The sequence below is a fragment of the Anneissia japonica genome, unplaced genomic scaffold (genome assembly GCF_011630105.1).
Source record: "Anneissia japonica isolate Jap-2015-1 unplaced genomic scaffold, ASM1163010v1 scaffold7028_len109220_cov148, whole genome shotgun sequence".
NCBI lineage: Eukaryota > Metazoa > Echinodermata > Crinoidea > Comatulida > Comatulidae > Anneissia > Anneissia japonica.
In genome coordinates this window covers 24,241-49,444 of record NW_022705303.1, presented here as the reverse complement: position 1 = coordinate 49,444, position 25,204 = coordinate 24,241, and the positions used below count along the sequence as shown (strand labels likewise).

The 25,204-nt window shown below is 35.4% G+C and overlaps 1 protein-coding gene across 1 annotated transcript in view; it reads left to right on the top strand.

The window, feature by feature from the left end:
• Positions 1-2,351: 2,351 nt before the first annotated feature.
• LOC117105489 (calmodulin-regulated spectrin-associated protein 2-like) overlaps positions 2,352-25,204 on the top strand; it is a gene marked incomplete at its 5' end in the record, with an annotated part of 23,982 nt that continues 1,129 nt past the window's right edge. Inside the window, 5 exon segments of the mRNA XM_033246651.1 lie at positions 2,352-2,493; positions 3,716-3,769; positions 4,570-4,782; positions 6,001-6,119; positions 24,432-24,595. Coding sequence (XP_033102542.1) covers positions 2,352-2,493; positions 3,716-3,769; positions 4,570-4,782; positions 6,001-6,119; positions 24,432-24,595 — 692 coding nt within the window.

Genomic DNA, 25,204 nt, shown 5'->3' with positions numbered 1-25,204 from the left:
ATATGGAGGTATGTAAAGGTCTTTGCTTGAAAGAGAAATATTGCAAATAATATTTTATTTATTGCAGAAATGAAGAAACAATAGGAACTGACAGCCCTACATTTTACTTTTTTACCCAAATAACTTAAATGTTAAGTTGCAATGTAAATATATATAATTAGGGCAAGGAAAAATGTTATTATATTTACAAGTTACAGAACCATTTATGTAAATATACTTGCACGGTAATATTGAAAAAAAAAAACCCAGACATAATTATAATGCTACAAATGTACATGTTTAACTTTAAGAACCAGTTTATGTAAAAAAAACTTAGCACAGTGAAAATAAACAATAATTTAAGAGCTGTCTTGGTTTAAATGAGATATATTCAGAAAAAAATAATAAATATATTATTATGAATAATGTCAGTTAATTCTGACGAAATGTGAAAACATTACCAAGTATATTTCCTTGCTAGCCTAGGCCCTGGCCTATGCTAGCTCGATTACAAAATAAATAATAAAATCGTTCGCTAATAATAGGCCTCATAGTCTACGACCCTACCCTACCTAGCAACGCTAGACCTAGGGCCTAGCCCGAAAAAGTACACCGGTCCCGCCACCAGGCAGTATCATGAGCATGTGGTGAAAACAAGGGTGAATTTTCTAACTTCTTAAATTTCGTGATTTCTTCGTTGCTGGCCTTGAAGCAAAAAAATGGGTTTTCCTTTCTCGGCGCTTCATCCTCCTCCTAGGCTATTTTTGGCGTGTCGTATGTCCTCGATCCCAGAGAAATGAAAAATGTCGAGCGCCCAAACTTTTGTGATGACGTCCTGACAAAGTAAATAAACTCCGGAGCACGCGATTGGTCAAATAGCTTAGGCAACAAACCTTCATTAATATTCATTTTGAAGTCTTGCTGGTTAAGTCATTCAGCTGGCTGCAGCTTTGTTTTGATCCCTACGATCGGACTACAACGATAGCGACAAATATACAGTGCCAAAAATGCTCCCATTTTGTAATAAATTGCACTATTTTGGAAACGGGAGATCGTTTTCTGGTTAAGAGGGTTCGCTGGCAAAAGGGGGATTCGCTGAAAAAGGGGGTTCGCCCGAACCCCTAAAAACCCCCCTGGCTACGGGCCTGATAGCGCATCATGCGAAAATGAATGTAGGGAGAAAGCCACCCCTGTCGAAAGCCACCCAACAATGGATTATACCATTGTTTTTTCATCATTGTTAAATAGGTATTTGTTATTGGTAATAAAAAAAGAAAATAAAATAATATTTATTGTTTAGCCAAAACCTATTGTAGACCAACATCAAGCCAAACACCCCATTGTGCACCCACCTTCCCTTACTGAAATCTTGAAAAATCTACAATGATTATTAACATACATGCATGTTGTCAAAAGAGTTGAATGAATTAAAGGCGTCACAGTGTAATCTATCCTATTGTGAAGCTGATAAAAACAGGCCAACCCAACATTGTCCACCCCACTGCCCACCCTATTTAACAATAGTATATTCCATTTTTGGTGGTTTCGTCCTGGGTGGGTTATGTCCTATGGCTTTTTCTCACATTACATAACCTAGTATTCTCACATATATATTGCTATGCTTTCATTCCATAGTTTTAATTTTTATTATGTTTATGCTTAGGCTTCTGAGACTATGGTCCTATACACCTTGTATTTATAGAGATATTTCATATTATATTTATATATTTACTATATTATTACTATGCTTTTATACCTTTAGTATTAATTTTTATTATCATATTGTATTATGCTCAGGACTGTAATTATTTTTAATTCTATAATTGTTGACCTTTTTAATTAGTCTCTACATTCACTGACATCGTTACTACATTTCTGACCCCTGACCTATCCTGTTTATATTTTTTACACTGTTTATTGCTTATGCCTTAGCCCCTTGTCTCATTTTAATGCTTGAATTTATAAATTAGCTTACTTTGTCTATCCACACTGTTTATGTTTAGCTTTACATTCACCTAAAAAGAAGTGCACTGTGTGCACGAAAGCTAGTGTACTGTCAAATAAACTAGTCTTTAAAGTACTAAATGTTTCTTGAGTTTTATTTTCTATTACATCAGACTGTACGGCTCATCTATTTTTATTTAACTATGCCTGGCATTAAATATGTTATTCTGTTCCAGTATTTTCTTTCTTGCTTTTATACATACCTTTGGTTTTAATGATTTATTTAGTTTTAAAGCATTCTTAAAAATGTTATAAATCAAATTGAAATTATTACCAAGAGTGTGTACTGACCCCTATAAAAATACATTATAACAATGAATGTGGCACACAAAGAATTTCATCTTTTATTAAAATTTGTCTTATTTCAGGAACCTAAGGTAGAAAGGAGAACCAAGTCAGCCAAGCCACGCCCCAAGTCAAGAGTAATAGAAGATCCATACAGAGGCCCCAAGACCAGTCGAAGTGACCCCAAGTACACATTTCATAATGAAGATGTGCCTCTAGGCTTGAGTAAGTATTATTATTTAGAGGAATGAACACACCGATAATATTGTTCACTTTAATAGTTCGTGAATTGTTCTTGAACATTTTGGAAGCATTTTGCACTGTAGCTAAAGGTTCAGTCTCTCAAAATTGAGGTCAGAATTTGGAAACCAATGTCACATGATGGCTCTCATAGCATTCTTGTGATAGACAGCTTATCTGCAGATATCGAATAAAGCACTCAAAGGCTACAGCTCTGATAAGGAACTTGGCTTCAAATTCAAATTCAAATTTATTTTCCAAAAAGGAAATTACATTGAGAGAAAGTCATTGCTCAAAAATTACACAATTACAGTATTAAAAAAAAACATCAATATAAAAATACAGAATTATAAAGTTAATAAAATACATGCAAATTAACACATTAGAAATATCAAATAAAATACATTATATACAATAAAATTGCTTTTAGCTCTATCATTTAGTGCATGCCCAGAAGAACTCCTATTCAGCACTGAATGCTCGGTCAAATGTATATGTTGTTGAATGTAAAGGTACAACTTGAAACAGTATGTAATATCTATTTAGTGAGGTGCATACAAGAGGCATTTTCCCATGAAAGGAAACAACCCCATGTAAAAGCACCATAACCTCTACTCAAACCTCTCAAAACACACATTCAAATATGTAACCACAACTGAACACTTGAAGTTTTTACTTCCAGTGCTTGCTCTGCTATTATATTTAACGTTTTTATAGCACTGCTCAGAATAGCCATGTTCAATATTACATTTCTATCTTATATGCCAAAAGACCGTTATGCACATCACATTGCACAAAGAGAAACTTAACTTTAAATCAGTAGAAACCTCAAAATATAAACAAGAAAATGTCTTTAAAAGGCATTTGGTAGTGTAATCAATAATAACATTGCACAAGGTGCAGAATCTTAATTGGTAGCAGAAACACCTTTATGGCAGGCCTGCATGTTTATTTCATACAGTACTAAAGCAATATTCATCCTATTCCTGCTGAAAATACAAACATCCTGAGCTTAACCATTCCATAACTGGTTGTGCAATAGCTAATCCTGCTAGTGTGTACCATTGCCTTACCATTAGCTTGCGTCCTGACCATTAGTTATGCTGGCAATTAATTGTACTGTATCACATGAACATGTAGACTTGCCATTTCTTTGCTGTACCTGGTGGAAGCTCACATCATATTATCTAGATATTTTGGTCTGCAGGTAGCAACAAGACGTCTTACACCATATCAAGTGGTGATGTATCCTTGGCCGTTGGTAGGTCACCCAAATGTTTTGTTTTCACTCAATTTCGTGTTTCTTTTTTCCCACTTTTTTAAACTTTGGTCATTGCTTTCATTCATTGCATGGGAGCATATGGATCACAGATAGATAGTTTTTGTGTCTACGGTTTAGGCATGATGGGTACTACTACCACGAGGTAGCGGGCACTCTATTGACAATTGAATAGCGTTCAGAATTCGACCAAAATTGCGTTCAAAAATTCAAACACGCATTATAGAGACGCAGCACGCATTCGCCACGAACGCCTTTTACCGTAATTTGAAGGACGCCCTCTAGAACATGGTAGTACTATTCGTGATCAACGACATAACGTGGTAACTCCAAGAGTTACTCATTTTTAAAGTGTTTATAGTAGTAGGCCTATACAGAATACTGTTATGAAAGAAAATTTTCATGAAAAATCCAGATACACTACAATAATACACACATCTGCATATTGAAGAACATAAGATAACATTTTTAAAAAAAACACCCCTGTATAAGGCAGTAGACACACGCTCCCGCTGGGAGCCTATTTTTTAATTATATGGAATTTTAATTTTGCTGAATTAAGTATGTAAAGGTTGTTAGTTTTTGCTGTATTCTTCGAATAGATTAGATGGTACAAGTGATTTAGTTGAAGTATCTTGTGTACCTCCTCCATAAGAAAAAGGAACTTTCAAATTAATTGAAATTTTAATTTTTGTCATTAATTTTTGCTGGAAGTACACTGCTTTGCTTTTGCAGTTTTATTTACAAATTGAACTTTTGTATGTGATGTTTCATTGACAAAGACTTACCTACCAGCAATTTTACAGACCAGCCTCCCAACACTGACACAGATGACACTTGTCAGAAACCAAGCCAGGAAAATGGGAGAAAGGGAAATGGACTTTCAGAAGCTATTCAACGGCGACCTCCCTCGCCTAGATTACGAGAGCCACCTCTGACAGACCACAGGACTCTTCAATCAGAGACTGCTAGCACTGCACAACTAGATTATAGTGGTTTGTGGGATTCTTTTTAATTTCTGCTTTGGTTTTTGCATGGGAATCTAACTTGCTTTGAAGTGGGTGGTGATGGATTACTTTTTCACTTTGTATCCAATGTAAAAGTGCGGTACAAATTGCCTTGCCATTTACTTTACATATATATAAATATTCAAAAAATCCGATATTTATTTATTGATCATTTTGTTAAATATGATCCAAATAAGCATAAGTATTTTTTTTTTTTACAATATTCTTCAGTTCAACATGATTAGTTTGTTTGTTTTATCTTACTCTGTGTTTCTTTTGTTTATATAGCCAGAGAGTGCTACAGTATATTTTACCTGTACTGTTGATATCAAGAGACAACAATTTATGTACTGGAATGATGATATGGCATTTCCTAACTAATACAGCCCTTATCTGTATACAACATGTTCTTTAAATTCAGTTTCCTGCCTGTTTTGAATTCTAAATCAATTAAACTTTAAATAGCATTTTAATTGTGTCTATTTCTTATTTTTCATTTCTACAAAAGCATGAAACAATATAACAATGTAAATTTATATAGCATACCTATAGTATTGAGTATGGACTACATTGTTCTATAGTTTAAATTTGAATAAACATTTTTGTAAAGTAGTAAGGTTGTGAGGGACCTGAAGTATGGATGAATGCTGTATATTAAGCTGTTACCAATCATTTTTGGACCTTGGTGAGATATTTGCCTTCAAATCCATGAGTTACATGCTTAATCCTCTTAAAAAGATCAAGATATTTTTCCAACAACAACTCCACTTCCAATCCAATCCTTTGAAAACAGTGTCATCAAGCAATCAGGGTCCTAATTTAATAATTGGGAACACACCCTCATATAGTGATGTCCCTTCTTTGATTTTGGCACCACTCCAGGAAAAAAAATGTTAATATGTTGTACAACTGATTTTTTAAGTCACAAAAGGGTGTTTGAGGAAAAACTCTGTAACAGTTAATGAAATATGGATTTCTGAATATTTAAAACTGGGAGAAAAGAGGCCTAATCACCCTTTTTTCCACCTTTTTCATGAAGTTATTAAATAATAAAAAATCGGTATCTTATTTACCTTTCCCGAGTTTTCATCAAACACCCTTATTGTGACTTAGAAAAGTCAGTTGTACAACATATCAACAAATTGTTTTCCTTCAGCTTATAAGTTCTAATTTTGAGTTAAGTTTTAATTGTTGGTGTTTTTGTAGGTCCTCGATTGTATGTGAAGCCAACCAGCAAATCAAATCGTCATATCATCACAAATGCAATTGCACATTGCATCCTGGCTGGAGTAGTCAATAAAGACCAGAAAGAAAAAGTTTTGCAGGTTAGTAGGTCTTTACTTCGGTTTTGTTGAATAGTTTCTTGGTGGACCAAAGGCAAACATAGTCTTACTGAAACCAAATGAATTTTCTTCACTGACCGTTGATATCGTTGTAGCATCATTTGTTAGTCTTAATACGTTAATTGTTATATTACATATTTTTCATGTGCTTCACATTTGTTTTAGTCATTTAATAAATATTGACAGTATCATATTAGTAAATTAGTAAAGGTTACCATCATTACTATAATAATAATAATAATAATAATAATAATAATATTTATTTGGAAAAATGCTTTTTTATCAGTGGCACACATCACATCAATGGTGCATCCAAAATAAAACCATAACAATCGAAATCATTAAAACTAACAAAATCAAAACAACAAACAATTTAATGCCTTAATGGCCATGCCCTTTTTAAATAAGATTTACAGAATTCATCAAATATTGTGGTAAAAATAATGATAACCATTTTCATCATCACCATCAAAATCATCATCACCATTATCATCAATATCATCACCATCACTACTATTATTATCTTCTTCATTCTCCTAACTAGGATTTTATTCATCATCAATGTATAGGCCTTTGGCCCTTATATAATAAAAAATTAAAGATTCTGTGTTGCAAAATAATCACTTCACTTCTTAAAAGCAAAATAAACTAGAGATACTATGTTCACTAGAACATGAACCCAGTTATTTTTCAGGATTTGACCCTAAGATGACCACTGTGACCTTTAACATCAAGCTGTGAACACCCCATGTTTGGTAGGAGTCTGTCTAATGTAATTGGTCCAATCGATAGTGACTAGCAATATTTGATAATTTTCACCATAAGGCCAAAAAAAAAAAAAATTGTTTAGCGTCACACCCTCATAAATTTTTTTTTTTTTTTTTTTTTTTTTTTTGCTGGCCTAGGCCCTAATGTGTAGGCATTGAGATTTCAAAAACTGCATTGTTGCCAAGCCAAATCTTTTACAAAGGCTATAACAGACACTAAATTTTACATAAAAGATTTGTTTTTACAATATTTATTTTAATAAGCATCGTGGTTCCGTAGGCTAACTGCTGCAGTGCTAGGCTAGGCCTAGCCATACTTACTACTAGCTAGGGTAGGGATCTAGGCCTAGTCAGGTAGTACTTAAGGTTAGTCCTAAAACATCTGCCAATTGAAGTGTAGGTCGTAACCTATTATTTTTCTTCATAGTACTTTATTATTATCATATTTAAAACATAGTTTATTATCTAAAAAGAACCAAATACAAACATGTACGTCCACAATTTCTGTCAACAAGCACATGTGTGAGGGAATCTATTTTTTTCTGCAGAAAAAGAAAACACTTGGTGGCGCACTTCACATCTTGTTCCCTGTGCTAAAGATGAAAGAAACAATCGTTTTTCCTCTATTATCGGCATTTTTTAGTCGATTTTCAGCACTTTTTTACAGAAAAAAAAAAAATGAGAGGCGGCTAGAAAATCAGGGTCGGACGGTGACGCTAAACAAGTATATATTTTTTTTTTTGGCTTAATGACCCTTGTGACTTTTGAGCTATAGTCGAAGAGTATTTTTTCATGTTTAGAAGGTCCTATGGATCATTCCTGGTAAATTCAAGCTCAATTGGGCTATTTTGAAAATTTGACCCCAATGACCCCTTTTAACCCCTGATCCCAGACTGGGGTGTAGGAGGTGTCACTGGTTATTAATGATCAAATTTGATTGAATTCGATTCAATCGTTTGCCATTAGTAAGATTTTGAACCTTTGACCTATGAACTTTGACTTATGGGGTGAAGAGTCTTTTTTCATGTTTAGAAGGTCCTTGGATCGTATCTAAAACGTTGCCAGAAAGTAAGAAAGAAGAACTAGAGATACTATGTTCAATAGAACATGAACCCAGTCATTTTTTAAGAGATAACCATTGTGACTTTTAACCTCAACCTGTGAACACCCCATGTTTGGTAGGAGTCTGTCTAATGCAATTGGTCCAATCGTTAGTCACTAGCAATATTTGATAATTTTCACTATAGTGACCCTTGTAATTTTTGACCTATAGGTGAAGAGTAGTTTTTCATGTTTAGAAGGTCCTAAGGATTATTCCTGGTAAATTCGAGCTCAATTGGGCTATTTTGAAAATTTTACCCTGATGACCCCTATGTAACCACTGATTCCAGGCAGGGGTGTAGGAGGTGTCACTGGTTCTTAATGATCAAATTTGATTGAATTTGGTTCAATCGTTTGCCATTAGTAACATTTTGAACCTTTGACCTATGAACTTTGACATATGGGGTGAAGAGTATTTTTTCATGTTTAGAAGGTCCTAAGGATCATTCCTTGTAAATTTGAGCTCAATTGGGCTATTTTGAAAATTTAACCCCAATTACCCCTATGTGACCCCTGATCCCAGACTAGGGTGTAGGAGGTGTCGCCAGTTCTTAATGATGAAATTTGATTGAATTTGGTCCAATGGTTTGCCATAGTAGCATTTTGAAATGTTACTAGAGAGAACAAAAGAATAACCCTTTAATGACCATAAATCGCTGAACACCATAAGACCCTACATTATGCCAATACATATGTGGCCAGGGCAAGACTGTGCTATGATATTTGTGACAGAAGAAGTCTTTTATTCATTTTTTTGAAAGTTTTTTACCCTAATGACCCCTATGTGACCTTTGACCCCAAGCAATGAACACACCTTATGTATGAAAGGTGTCACCGATTATACTGACCGTGTTTGGTTGAAATCGGCACAACCGTTTGGCACTAGTAGCGTTTTGAAATGTTGCCAGAAAAAAGATAAAAATACCCCTTAATGAGCTTTGACCCCTTATCCCTGAACACCCTATAGACCCTGCCTTATGCCAATGTATATGTGCAAAGGACAATACTGTGCTACTATATTTGTGAGACAAGTAGTCTTTTATAGGATTTTTGGTTTTTTTACCCTAATGCCTCTTATGTGACCTTTGACCCCAAGTTGTGAACAACACATAAATGGGATGTGGCACCGGTCCTACTGACCAAGTTTTAATTAAATCGGTCCAGTAGTTTGCCACTAGTAGCCTTTTAAAATGTTGCCAGAAAGAAAGAAAGAAACTGCTAGGAAACAGAACCCAGTCAGCATGCTGCTGTATGGGTAATCAGAAACTGAACCCAGTCAGCCTGTTGCTGACTGGGTAAAAAAGAAGAAACTGCTCAGAAACAGAATACACAAAATTTGCTACTTTTTGTGATAATTTTATGTTTGACATTAATAAATAAAATGTCAATGCAAGGGAGAGTATAAGGCAATTAATGCAAACAGACACACCACAGAAAGGAAAACGCTTTACAGTATTGCATGATGTTGTCGTTTAATCAATGACGAAAAGTAAAGTCTAGAAATACAGTACAACAAACAGGTCAAAAAAATAAAATTCACTAAAATGCTGATCCTACAACAAATTATGCAATTATACTTCGACCAGTTACAACTAAAAAATGGTTATCTAAAAAGCCCCATAGGCTATACTCGGGAGTTGTACTGGAATAAAAATACATAAGCATCAAACTTAATAACGAATAAGTATATATTTTGTAACATTAAAAAGTAACAATTACACACTATATGACAATATGTGAAGACTGGGTGCCAGGAAGGCCAGACCAATCGACGATGTGAGCGCCCAGAAAAGGAATTAGAGAAACTGTAACTCTCCATGTCTTTGTTATGGTCAGTGCCATAACAGACGGGAAGACCTCCCCCCCCGACGGTTTTTACCGGGCTGACCAAGTCGTCATACCGGGCTGGGTAATAAGAGAAAAAAAAAGAGGGGAGAGGGAGGGAAAGAGAAAGAAGGGGAAAAGGAAAGAAAAAGAGAATTAAAGAAAAATAAAGACAAAAATAAAAAGGAAGATATCATAATGACTCACAACACCCTGCAATCCCTTCTCTACTTCAAAAAGTGTCCATAGCTCCTTTGATCTAAGCCGCCAGATATTCTCCGCAGTGACGTAACCACCAGGGGACAAGGGGGAAATATCCATCTGTGGAAAATCTTTCCCCACCCCTTTTCACCCTTTGAAAGTGCCTAAAAATCTCAAATTTCACCTCTTCGCATGCATTTCTTGTTAAAGTAGGCCAATTTCCTCTAAAAATTGCACATTTTAGGGAGTTTTGATCACTTTCGACAAAAGTTGAATTTAAAAAATAAAAAATTTTTGCACTCTTAGCGCGCATTTTTTAGGGTTAGCCTTCTAAGTTATTAAAACACATAATAGTCCCAAACTCAAGAAACAAAATTTAAGATAGATCGTTTCACCATAAAAGAAGGGTCTCAGTATGTAATGATGGTGAAAGAATATGTTTGTAATAAATAAAGCCATAATGAAAATGCTTATATTCAGTTTTAGAAAAACGTGTGTGGCCATATATAACATAAGCTCTGAACTCAAAAAAAAATTACTACCCGGGAAAATTATTACATTTGGGCCCCCCCCCCGACCCAAGATCCCTGTTACGCGCCTGGTTATGGTTAGTGTATCCTACAATCCCTGTTCTCAATACAGCAACCCACACGTCGCACAAGTATACAACTTGGGTAATACTGTAGCGACATAATTTGTAAATTACCTTAAAATAATCATAATAATTATTACTATTCTTTATTTTGGTATTCTGTTTATTTTGGTATTCTGTTACCGGTTTTAACCGGTAACAGAATACCAAAATAAAAATACCATACTACCATTAAACCTTGCGCCAGGATAAGAAACCAGATAAAAAACTCTGTAGAGAAAATTGTCTGGAAGACCACCCCCCCCCCCCATGCATTATAGCGTGGTGCTGATGTAATGCTGATAGTACGAAATTGAAATTTTTTGTATTTGGGGTCGATAGGCCTACCTCACCGAGCGACAGACACATGGTTCAGTACCCAAAACTGCATTTCCAGAAAGTATACAATACCACAAACAATACTTAAACGGGCATTACAATTTGTTTTGTGTTCCAAAAATCCGGCCCGAATTCACCAAACGGTGCAAAATCGCTGAAAATCAGCCCCTTTTGAGCAAGCAGTTTTTTAAACATATCTTCGTTAATATTAGGCCGATTTTTTTTGGCTGTTTTTGCAACGTGTTCCTTATTTATTCAGCTATAATTTCATGTTATATTTAATTTTAAAATCAATGAGGTGTCGTCGGAATCTTTTTTTTTAAGCGAAGTCAGTTGGCGATTGCCCAGTGTATTAACTCCTATCTGTTTACAGAATTTTGCGATCGTGTTTACAAAAATCACTCTCACTTCTGAACGAGTCGGCCGATTTTAACGGCTGTTTCGGTACGTAAAAATAGACTAATTAAGCTGTCTGTTAAGCTAAAAATCAATATGATTGGATGAGAGTCTCGTCGGAACTCCCATTCCTTTAGAGACATCGACATGATCTGACACACTTCGACAATTGGTAAAGAATAGGCGGCAGTTAGATATTCCCGAAAAGCTCGTGCTGGTGTAAGGTTGATATAAAAACAGCAGTTTGTCAGCTAATACTTGCTTAAAATTCACCATTTTTGTATGAAAGAGAAGAGAAAACCAGCAGCGTGATTTAGCCGTCTTGATGGACTCGACCATTATACATGTAGGTAAAGACCGTCAAGCGTCTTGGCTAAGATGGTTTCCTTGACTTCCAATTTGTATTTACAGTGTTTTTATTGATGTTACCATTAAATATATATCAGATATCGTGACAGACCAAAAAATGTGTTATTATAATTTTACAAATAATGATTATGCGCCTATCATTCACCTCTAAGTAAAGTGGTACGGTCAAGCTTTTTTGACTGGGCTACACTATGTAGCGGAGAGATTAAAATTGAGTGATAAGAACTCTACGCACTGAAATTAAATAGGTTAAAAAAACAAAACAAATTGTAATGAAAGTACCACTACCAAAGATACAGTAACTCCTAATATCAACAATAGTGCTAAAAGCAAGCGGTGTAGCTTTTAGAAGAATTACATTGTGATAATATATGTACAGTAATATCATACGATATACTGTAATTAACGTCACAAATATCAAAAGAAATCAAATTCGTTCATTCAAACTTTCAGTTTTCTAAACTCGCATGAAATACAATATGAATTGAAAGTTAACTAGCTTACAAATTGTATATACCAAAATCTTGGACAATTCTAATTTACACATAAAAAATTACAGTTAAATTAGTCAATAAAAATATAATACAAACACAAACATTACTGATTTTGATAACATTGTTTAACAATTTCTCAGCATAAACAGGTATGTTACAGTATTAAAGTGAATCAATGCTACTATGCCTGAATATGATTGAATAATAATTTAACTTTGAGACTTCAATTTAAATGCATATACTAAACAAAATGTATCTTGTTAACAGGCCTGCTTGTTAATCAAGTCAATCAACTGCACTTAACACCATGTAATGGTCAAATATTAAATCTAAATTATTTTGGCATATGACTATTAAAGGAGTCCTTAAATGAAAACATTAACTTAATATACAATTAACACACTAACTTTATAAGAAGTACAGTAGTTCAAACCTAAATTACATAAAATAAAGTAAAAGTAACCTAAATATAAACATACACAGAATTAGTTTAATCAGTAGTAAAAATGTAGGTGATTATAATAGAATAATATTTTTGATTTATGGCTTCAATTTATATGCCAATACTAAGCAAAATATAAAGCAAGTAAATGCACTTAAAGCAATGTCACAATCAAATACTAAAATATTTTGGCATATGATTTTGAACCCTGTGTAGTGGTATCTAGCCAGATAACACTGAGGGCGCCAAACTATTACACGCAAAGTAGGACACGGGACGAGTTCCTGTTTTTTGTAAGACTAATTTATTTCGTCTCTCCGCACCGAACTGGTGACTGAATATTAAACGTAAAAAATACAATGCAATAATAATAATATCGAAAATTAACAACAGTGATCATCAATTCAACCTCCATCAATAATGATAATACAGTACAAATGTACTCAACCAAGAACAATAATATATAAAACACTGGTCAATGAGCTTACATAAATTATGGCGCAATACAACTGCACTTTGAAGCAAGCATCAATACACAGTTCCTTCATCAAATGCTATCCTTATCAGGATTACAACAATTAGGTATGACAATACTGTAAACAAATTAGCCTGGTTCATGTCGAACTTTATCTAGATATACCCGTCTTGAAACACGATACGATAATCCCCTACTTGCGTTCGATGCCAAGTTAGAGCCAGATAAACAGCCAGCCAGTTTCAGGCCGTCAACGTCACACGGTGGAAAGGCTTGTTTAATAAAACATCTGTATTTTATGAACCTCTAGTACCAAGTGGTATTCGTTCAAAAAAAATTGTAAACTACGGTAGAGAAGGTGTGAGTTTCCACTACCTAACCTAGCCGACCAGTACGAACCAACGACAGTGCAGCAGCGTGTTCTATCGCAATCTAAAAGATTCTCTAGGCCCTAGCTAATTTTACCATAAATGAAAAACAAATTATTTTAATCGCTAGCTAGCATTCTTCCATTAAAAAAAATATTGTTTTAATTTTCATTAAAACGTCTGTATACTTTATGCACCTTTCTGTCCTGTTTTGTAGTTTTTAGATCGCTCAATTGTGTTGTTTACATGCACTTCGCGAAAATCTAGCTTCGCGGTGTCAAATAAAGTTTGCTGACTTCCACACACTTTTTTATTTCGTCATCGTAAACATGTCCGCTTATTTTAACGACTGGCGTTGGTGGTAGTTCGTTGAAACTTAATTAATAGCGACTATTATAGCAGAAATGGAAAAGATTGAATTGTCAATAAATAAATACAACAAATCTGATTTTATTATTAAGAAAAATATACATTATCACTTTGAAAAGCGTACGCAATCGGAATTTTTAACGTTATTACTTGGTCGATGATGCAAAGGGCAAAGGTCATTAGTAATATCGACTATTCCTAAAACGGGCGTTTGCTGGGTTTTTACCCATAATATTACAAATAATTTCTAAAAACCAGACTTAGAGACTACTTCGATGCTGTTGTTAGCATTGTTGGAGTACGTTGTTGCCAGCTAGAAGATGATAATGGTGGTACGATACAACAATGCTGGCTTAGATGCCTACGTTACGTAATCGTGTCCTTGTAATCGGAGCCGACTTTACCGTTAAGCAAGTTAATTTACCGTTATTTTAGTAATGTTAAGTCACTTAACTTATGTGACTTAATTCCTTTATCTAGCTATAATTGAGTAGTCCACGTCGAACTTTTAACTAGTTAAGTGGATCTATATCTAGATAAAAGTTCGACGTGAACCAGGCTATTGTCATTTAAATGAGTGATTTAAATAGTATTAAACTAAATCATATGATTAATCAAGATAATAAAACAGTAATACTGTAGTGTATTACACAAAATAATAAATTCACACAAAGGAATTACTGTATCTAGATTTAACATCCATCAGCTATACAATACCATAGATTGTATTTATCAGTAAACATTAATTAACTATGTAAGCTTCAAAAATTTAATAACATTCATTGGCTATATTATATATTGAATTTATCTTTAAACATTAGGCCAAAAAAAAAATTGTTTGCTTGCCTTCCTCCACCTGCCCCTAACTCGCTGAAAAAAATAGGGGTGGAAAAACGAAAAAACTTTTAAAAGTTGGTTTTTTTTTTTACTTTTTGCTTTACAAATTAAAAAAAAAATGTGAGTGAATTTATCTTTATTTTTTGGCAGATGCCCTACAAATTAGTCTAAAGTTGTTGTCTGAAGTAAGATATTGCCATTCTAGGCCTCTGTGGGTTATTTTTATTACATCTAATGAGTGTTTAAAATAAATAAATAAATTTAAAAAAAAACTTGTTCTACCCGCCCCTATTTATCATTTTTAAAAAAAGAAGGGCAAACAAACAATTTATTTTATTTGGCCTTATACTGCATAATCATTGTATATGGTATATAGCCACGTATTGTACTGTAATAAGAAATAGGCCTTAAAAATTATCCGACGCACATCACACCTGCGAAGGCACTGTTTGCCCGGCGGTGAAGAAAAGAACTTAGGCTTCAAATCAATAACCGTGTTTCACAGTATATACTATAAACTTGCATTTATCAAACATTAAATCACAACCTGGAAAGTCTATGCAACAATATAAAACAATCTGAACATCTTAATATAAGAAAATATAGAAACATACCCAAATATTCAGGATTCTAAACAATGAGTAGCCACACATGTTTGTAAGTTCAAATGGTACATGCTACTGAATTTAAAACCCACACGCAAAGGCAAACAGAGGAAAGCTACCCCATAATAAGATGTATAATACATACTCCAAGTATCGAAATGCACGGCATTGTGTCAGGATTCAATACTGTATTTCGACATTAATTATGTCATCATCAGGAATTATACTATTTTATCTCAGATTAATCAGTGGACCTTTTGGTTTTTGGAAAACTACCCCTTAATGCAGCGCACAGAAAACATAAACAAAATAATAAAACCGCAAAAGGGGCACTACATAGAAAGTGCGATAATGTAAATTCATAAACTTTTTGAATTTACACGTTAACTGCCTTAGCAACTGCTTCCCTATGAACTATACATAGTTTTGCAATAGGTCATTTCTGAATGTTATTGTTCACCTTCACGTCAACACTTCTAAATTTACCATCACTGTGTGTTATGGGTTCTTCCTCCCTGGGGTATTGAGATACAAGATACTTTTATTGTGACTTATAGAAAAAAATTCACGAGTAAAATTCTTTTCCCTGATGCTTATACACATAATGCTATACATGTCAGTTAATGGTCTTGAGTTCAGGATTGAATCAACTTCTGTTAGGACAATCGTCAGCACTTCTTCACTCACAGTCTGTTGTCTTAGTACACCATTCATGATTTTGCGCACTGACCTGATTAGGCGTTCCCAAGCGATTCCGAAATGACTAGCATTAGCTTGATTAAATTTCCACTCAAACCCTCTAGTATGACAAAAATCTTCAATCTGATCTGTCTTCATCTTCTTGATCACATCTCTTAGTTCTCTTTCTCCTCCATGGAAATTGTCACTTAAGAACTTATTTGGTTGCCCTCTTCTTGCAACAAATCTTTTCAGTGCATTGATCTTTCCAAGATTACTTGCTATAACTCTAGATGAACAGCTCGGCTCACAAGGCAAGTGAAGATACAGCCGTATCGCTTAACTGTGCTCCTACCTTGTTTTACATTAAATGGCCTGAAAAAATCTACACCAACATATGATAATGGCGAGTAATGAGGTTAGTAATATTGTTATATGCTGGAAGAATAATAGGATGTCTTATAGCATCATCTACTCTCGCCTGATCTATACTACCGCCTACACTAAGTAGTTGTCCCATTAACATTGGCTGAAGTTTCTTCAATCGTTGATCAGCTTGCCGTTTCTTGAATTCTGATATCTGAGTCCATGCGATGATTCTGCTTTCACTACCCTTAATCTCTGCTACAGTTAAACTTGTCATGTTTGAGTTTGTAGCCCTTTTTGCTCTTGCGATAAATTGCCGAACATACACATATACTCTAACGACTTTGGTCCATGATGACATCTTACTAGAAAACTCTTCTAGTACTAAGTTCCTTTGGGTATTGACTCTTAACGCTTGTGTGAAGACGTTCACCTTTACTTCTGGGTCGGTTGACTGGGTCTCTGATTGTCTATTAACAGGCCAGTTCGCTTTGTCTTTGCGCAGAACGTCAGGACTGATGATCCAACTCTTTAGTTGCAGTGTCCCTCTCGATCCTTCATCTGCAGGATTAACTTCACCCACTGATCAGGGTTGGACGACTCTCAAATACACGTAACACGATTTGCTACAAACGTCTTGAAGCGCTTATTCTCATTGGCGATATAACCAAGTACGATCATTGAGTCACTCCAAAAGACTGTGGCTTCAAATTTGAAGCGAATGTTAATTTCCCGCTTTATTTTATGCCTTCTAATTTCACGGCCATTACAGCAGCTAGCAATTCCAGGCGAGGAATGGAAACCTTCTTAAGTGCAGTCACCTTCGCCTTACCCATAACAAATGCTACATTTACCTCTTTATCTCTAGGGACATTCCTGCAATAGGCGCATGCTGCATATCCTCTCTCAGATGCATCACAGAAGACATGTAGGATGAGCTTCACTGCTTGTTCAAGCTGCATCCATCTAGGTACTCGCACATTGACTAAGTTTGGGATGTTAGCTAACCATTCTTTCCAGACATTAACCTCAGAATCATCCAATACTTCATCCCAATCTGATCCTCTTCTACAAACAGTTTGGAGTAAGGATTTAGCATAAAGAATAAAAGGAGCTGCGAATCCTAGCGGATCGTAGATAGAACTGGTCACTGATAACAGACCTTGTCTAGTCATGGGCATAGTTGTTACATCAACCTCAAACTTGAACACATCAAGTTCAGCATTCCAGGATACACCCAGCGTTCGTTCAGTTGGTAGTTTGTCCAGATTCATCGATACAGAAGGAGCTGTCTCGGACTAAGAAATGCTATCGAGAACCTCATGAGCATTGCTGATCAATTTCGTTAATCTAAAAGCTCCCTTAGCTTAGAAACGGACCTAGATCTAAGTGCTAGTTCTACTGCAGATTTTGTGTCATTTATCGAGGTCAGGCAGTCGTCTACTTAAAAACTGTCGGATGGCATCTATCACTCGTATTACAACTTCATCGACGTTGTCATGTTCGTTGTCTTCAGCAGTTCGCTTCAAGGCATAGCTCACGCAAGAAGGTGAAGAGATCGCACCGAACAGATGCACTGGCTTACTTGTGTCTCTGCCTTCACACCACAAGAAACGAAGGACATCTCGGTCGCTTGGTATGACTTTCACCTGGTGGAACATTGCTTTGATATCTGAGACCAACGCAATTCTCTCTTGCCTGAACCTTAACAGCACTCCAACTAAGTTACTAATGACATTTGGACCCTTTTAGCAGTTGTTCGTTCAAGGAGGTATTCTGCCATTTAGCTGCAGAGTCAAACACCACTCTCACTTTACAAGGTTACAAGGATGAATCACTGGATGGTGCGGCAGGTACCATTCATTACCTTCACCTCCTGCTCCTTTTACTGGTTCTGCATGCCCTTTCGAAATGTAGGACTCTACCATCTAAACGTACTTCCTTTGCAACTCTGGATCTTTATTTAGCTTGTGTTCGAAACAGGTTAATCGGATTTTTGCAAATGGTTTTCGCATGGTAGTTTTGGTTGTCACTTTTCCACAAGAGGCCCATCTGATAATTATTGGTGTTGGTTTGTGATGCTGTGGAAGTCATGATTTGCTTTGCTGACTTGTCTTCGATCAAATCTTCATCTTCAGCTTCAAACCCATGTTCTACAATCCAAGTTTTCTTAGGTTGGTCTAGTAACTGTTCATTAGTAATTTTTCTGTAGCAAATGGATCGCGCCTTAGTCTCAAGTCCTGATCCCATCACACACCAGCCTATAAGTGTCTTTTTACTCACCGGTAGATCGCTTAGATGACTCCATTTCTGAAGTTCGTCTTTAGTGGGAGCAGCATCAGAACTGTATGTTATGTTGTCAACAGTGAGTAGCTTGGTAGCAATTTCTTTCTCTTCACGCATACCATCTACAGTACCTTCAGTTGGACAGCTAGACCATCTTTAGCTTCTTCCCCATTGATCATCACCGATGTATACGTCACTCTCTGTCCACTTACTCCAAGTTTACGCCTGAGGCTGTCGCTACACAAACTGCTGTCAGGTCCATTGTCCAATAGAGCTAAAGTGGTAACGTGATTGCCATTACTAGCTCTTACCTGTATGGGGAATACCATCAAATAGACGTTCTTGCCACTTATTGCAGCACGAACTGTTACGACTAGAAGCTGTTCTGGAAGTAGTAGCTCATGATGCTTCGTAGAATCACACTTGCTACATTTCAAGTGATCACGATGACATCGATGTACAGAATGACCAAATACTAAACACCTGTAACACAGTCTCTTCTCTTTGGCTACCTTCACTCGTTCATCATAATTCATATGTAGAAACTTAATACAAAAAGTCAACATATGCTCTTCATTGCAATAAAAACATTGTAACTTTCTTCTAGTCTAGTTGGCTTTGACCTTAGGTCGTTCACTTGTACTACTACTGCTACCACTCTTGCCAATACTATGGCCAGACATATTGCATGATACCTCTGCCTTTTTCTCAAGAAAGTCAAGCATGTCTAAAAAGGTGGGTTCACCCTTAAGAAATAAGAGCTTACTAAAGCCCACAAACCATCACCATCTCCAGCAGAAATGCGTTTCCTGTCTAGAAGTTCGCTCATAAGCCTATTTAAAATCATATGCGGCTGACCAAATTGCTTGCGCAATATTTCTAGCGCTGTGTTATAGGAGCCTGATTCTAGAAGTGCACAACTTTCAATACACATGCATGCCTTGTCTTTGCATAACTGTAATAGATATTGTAGCCTAGCATTGTCATCGCTCAACTTTGTGGCTACATTCATTCTGAAGTTGTTAACAAATGTCCAGTAGCTATAAGCTGGATCACCATTGAACTCTTCTATGTGAGCCTTTGGCAATTCTAAGGCTAACCTTAAGTCGCTAAGTTGATTAGACATAACATGTGAATCATTCGGATTATTTACATTATCGCTAGAACTTGAACTAGATATATCAGTTTTTGTTACACCTTTTTTAGTTAAGAATTTTCTAGCTACATTCCTTGCCTTCCAAAACGCCTCCTGGATTTTTTTTATCGTCCTCTTCTGTCTCAAAGGCTTCACCGTCGAGGGATTCACATAGCGCTTGATGTACCAATTCAACATCTCGAAACACTTCCTCGTACATCTGCATGAACTCAAATACGGACTGCACCTCGATCTCATATTAAATCAAGTCTATGCAACAATATAAAACAATCTGAACATCTTAATATAAGAAAATATAGAAACATACCCAAATATTCAGGATTCAAAACTCAATAAGTAGCCACACATGTTTGTACGTTCAACCGGTACATACTACTGAATTAAAAACCCACGCGCAAAGGCCAACAGAGGAAAGCTACACATAATACAACGCACAGAAAACATAAACAAGATAATAAAACTGCAAGAGGGTGCTACATACAAAGTGCGATAATGAAATCAGTAACACCCCGCTCCTAAACTAAAACATAACTGAAAAGTACAATTAAAACTTAACACTTACTTTATAAAGCAGTCGTTAACACTTACATTTTCAAAATATGATAAAGTAACAAAATATAAAGAGAACTTTTGTTGCTTTAAAAAATGGACTCAGAGTGGATTTTAGACAAAGAAGGGATGAATCCAAACTTTCTGTGTGTCTTTATTTTGTACTCTTTATTGTTACCGAAACCTTGACACACTTCTGACTAAAGTGCAAGGGGACCCATTAAACTGTCACCTTTACAGAACAAGAGCTTTCCTCATAAATCAGTTTACTGTATCCTTGAATGGGTGTAGTTAGTTCAAAGACACCATCGGTCATTCCTTAATTCTATTTAGAGGGTGAATGTCTAATAGAATTTTTTCAGGGTGTAGATGTACATGTCCCTGCCACAGTGATAATATATACTGTAAGTACCAGGTAGAATTGTTGATTAGTTAACAATAACCGAATTATAATTTAATATAATTTTTAAAATTCGTATGCATCAATTAAATAGGCATCCCCGTGGGTAAATTAATGAATAAAGGAAGAGACAGGTGGGAGGGGTCTTCGTTTTTGATGATTGTTTAGCTAATGTAATATTATTTTTGACTTTTTAAGTTATATACCTCTCTCTAAAAGGAAAGGGTAAGAAAAGGGATGTTTACTAGCATTATTTAAATTTACTGGATATGTCATCTACACAAGAGTGTCCCTTTTCTTTCAGGATCCACTTCTGCAACTATCTCACCAGTTCTCGCACTGTTGTGAAAGGCCGTCGATGCCGCTTTTTTGGGAATATAATTAAAGAAAACACTGTTTAGCTGTGCTGTTAGCAGCTTGTGTAAAAATTGCGACTTTTCCCCATTTTTTTCAGGCCAAACACCCTCCGTAGTGTCAGCATTTTTGCTAATATGTCACAGGCAAACGCTGATTTGATCTAGCCATATGCTAATCTGTATACCATTACAGCAAAACACTGTCTTGGCAGTGCCATCCAAGATTTACCAATTAATCAGTAGGCGTGTTATAAAATGGATTAATGCATAATCCAAAAGGCGAAAATATAAGAAACACTGAGGATATATTTTTATACCTCTCGAGTGGACCCCTGAAAAAGTGGTAATACTGTATTTTAAAAATTGTTTTGGTCTTTCAAGATAACATTGGCCAAGAGCCATTCATAATAAATTTAAAAGAATGTCCAGTTTATGGTACCAACGAAGGCAGCTTTTTAGCGAGTATAATTATTTAAAGAAAACAATGTTAGCAGTGCTGAAGCAAGTGTAAATATACGGCTTTTCCAGAACGCCATCCTTATAGTGTGAGCCTTTTTGCTAAGTCACAGCCAAACGCTGATCTGATCTAGCCATATGCTAGTCTATACAATTAGGCCTACAGTCAAATGCTGTGTTGGGAGTGCCATTCTAGAAGTGTTTGATATACTCTCAGAAATTGAAAACTGGACAGGAGTTTTATCTTTTTGTACTGCAATTGAAAATGACAATGTTTCTGAATGATGATGATGACCTTCCCATTGAAGAGCTGTCCCCTGCTTTTGGGGCCGGGCTGCTGAACTCCCATCTATGCCTGAAGCATGAAAGCCTAGAGAAAAAGTGTCTGCAAAGGTTTGTCTGTATTGTCAACGAAGCATCAATCGACTGTCTGCAGTGTCGGTGCTTTGGCTGGGCTTGGTTCTTTTCTTATGTTTGGTACCAAACAATTTTTTTTTTTCCCTTTTTCTTTCCCCAAATATTTTTGGCTCATTTTGGCATCGTCCAGATCTCCATGAGGAAGAAGGAAAGGAAAAGTTGTGGGAACGTTTGGGTATGTTTAGGAAACGTACCCAATGCATATATACACACACACATACACCTCGAGAAGACCCCTGAAAAAGGGGTAATTTTTTTTCTTAATAAATAAATGAAATGAATGAATGAACATTGGCAATGGGAAATCAAATAACATTAAAAGAATTTCAAGAAAGTGTGTGCAGCCAGGATATTGGCCTGTAAATTATCATATTATCATGCACACTCAACCAAGTTAAATCATATCATTAGTGATATGATTATTGAATAATCCAAAAAGAAACCCTGTTAGACCCCGTGAATGGGAAATACAGTACTTACAATATTCTTATTCTGTTATTATGATAACACTGGCCACTGGCAATGTGCCTATAATAACAATAATATAATATCCTGTTCTAAATAAAATGGTACTAACATTCTTGATTGTAGGCCTGTTACGAAGGCCTACCCATCATTACTTATTTTATGGAGAAGAGGCCTGTGCTGAGCTTTCATAGTGATGCTCAGTGTTTTCGGTGCCTAAGATCGCTCAAAAATTATGTAAGACCAGACAATTTTGTAAGTTATCATGCGCTCTTGACCGAATATAATCATAATTATAAGAATATAAGGAGGAAATTGTTACTAGCCTTACACTTCTCAAGACCTATAATTCAGCATTGCAAATGTTCTTTGTGTAACTTCTCCTTGATTGACGATTTTTAAAGTCGACCGTGTGTGCATAGTGCCCGCTTTTCTCCGAGCAGGCTCTCATTGCCGATCCAGAACAGTAGCATATTATGAGCAGCTCACCAAGCACACTTGTTGGCGACTCATCCATGGTATAAACACCAAATTATACACTTTGTGCAAATTTATGGTAGACAAACTGTTTTATCTTCTCAATCAAATTAGTGTGGGAACTTGGACTTAATACAAATACATGCGATATCTTTGAAAGGATAATAATGCAAAGGAACGATTAAATTTTGTTGTCATTCTCTAGTGCAGTCATAAATGCAAAAGAACCTTTTTAGCTCGGACAAGCCCTCTTTAAATCTAAGTATTATGCAGCGCCCAAAAATATCAGTCTTCAAGCTGGTGATATCTGCGTACATAAATGTCGCTTCCTTATCGTGGCTCCGTGAGGTTTTAGGGATAAAATCATTTCTGATCTGAGAATAAAAAGGACAATTTAGTATAAAATAAAAGTGATCTTTGATTGAACTTAAACTACAGAGTGGAATCTTATTCATCTACCCTTCTCGACCTCTAAATTAAGAACACCTAAACGAAACTTAGTAAACAGCCTTCTACGTTTTAAATCTTCAACACATTAAATGGTAACTAATTTCAATTTTTGTTTAAAAACAACCTAAAGTACTTGAATCTTGTTATCATCTTTTTGTTCAAACCAAACATAGCCAAAGCCAGTTGAGCAAAGAAGATGTTTAACATGCTTAGCCCAACACGATTCGTTTCTCTCAAGTTTTCTTAACTGAAAATAGTAACATGAAAAGAAATCTATCTTTGTCAATTTCAGCAATAACGGCAACACTTATAGCACTCTTGCCAGTTCCTAAAATGAATCTGGAAAAACGTGTAAGAAAATTATCAATTTTTGTTAAATCAGAAAAACTCCAAATTTCACACCCGTAAATTAAAATAGGTAATATTTAAAAAAAAAAAGTTTTTCCATATATGTATTAGTAGATATTTTTTCGATTTATTGACGACTTAAGGGAAAATATTGCATTATTGGCTTTTTAACAGGTGTATTCAATTGCATTACTCCTTTGACCATTTGAATTAAAAACAACTCCTAGATACATGTATGATGTAACAACTTCAATTTGAACATTCTTATAAAACCTTTTTTTGAATTTCCTTAATTTATTATCACCATCATTATCATTATTGCTTTCATCACTATTATCATCATCACCATTATCATCACTACTCTCATTACCACCATCACTATTATTATCCAAATCAATAATATGTGATTATCATTACCACCACCTTCGTTTACATCATCATCACTATTATTATCACTATCATCATCATCATTGCCATCACCTTTATCAACATCTTCATCATTATTTTCATCATCATCACCATCTTTCTATCATTCTCACTAGTACCTTTGTCATATCTATTGCAATTCACACTGAATTACATCCTAATCCAAATGTGATTAGTTTTAATTAATGTTTTTAATGTAAGTTTCAATTTAAGTAATATTTCCATTGACATTTGTTTCACCAACAGGAGGTTGCCAAGTCCGATGCCAAACACTTCCTGATTCTGTTCCGTGATCATGGACTTCAGTTCCGTGCTTTATACTCCTTCTCACCTGACACTGAGGAAATATACAAATTGTATGGGGTCGGTCCCAGGCACATCAGTCCCAAAATGATATGTGGCCTTTATAAGTAAGTACCAAGTGCAGAATATATTACTAGATACTTCTTTACTCCACTTATTAAAACCGAAAGGTTCACTGATTAATCTCAGATAAGATAGTATAATACATACTCCACGTATCGAAATGCATGCCATCGTGTCGGGATTCAATATTTCGAAATTGATTATGTCATCATGATGACATAATTAATGTCGAAATATTGAATCCCGACACGATGTTATGCATTTCGATACTTGGAGTATGTATTATACTATCTTATCTACTTATTAAGTAACCTTATTTATTTTCATTTTATTAAATTCACTATTTTATTAAACTTCAAATAGAAATTAAAAATTCCTTCATTTAAACCCTTGAAAAAGAACAACTAAACAAATACAGTATTGAACACCCTAAGGGGTCACTAGTGGAGTTGAATACTATAGCTTGGTGGGTTCAATTTCTGTCAGTGTTGCAGGATTTTTTCTCACGACCAAAAAAACTCCTCACCCTAAACCTCATATTGAGATTTAGTTTGTGTAAAGCTGTTTATCTTGGAAAGGGATTGTCACCTACTCGTAGGACCGTGATATATTTAATATTTTTAATCCTTGGCTTATGTGTGTGTGTCAACCTA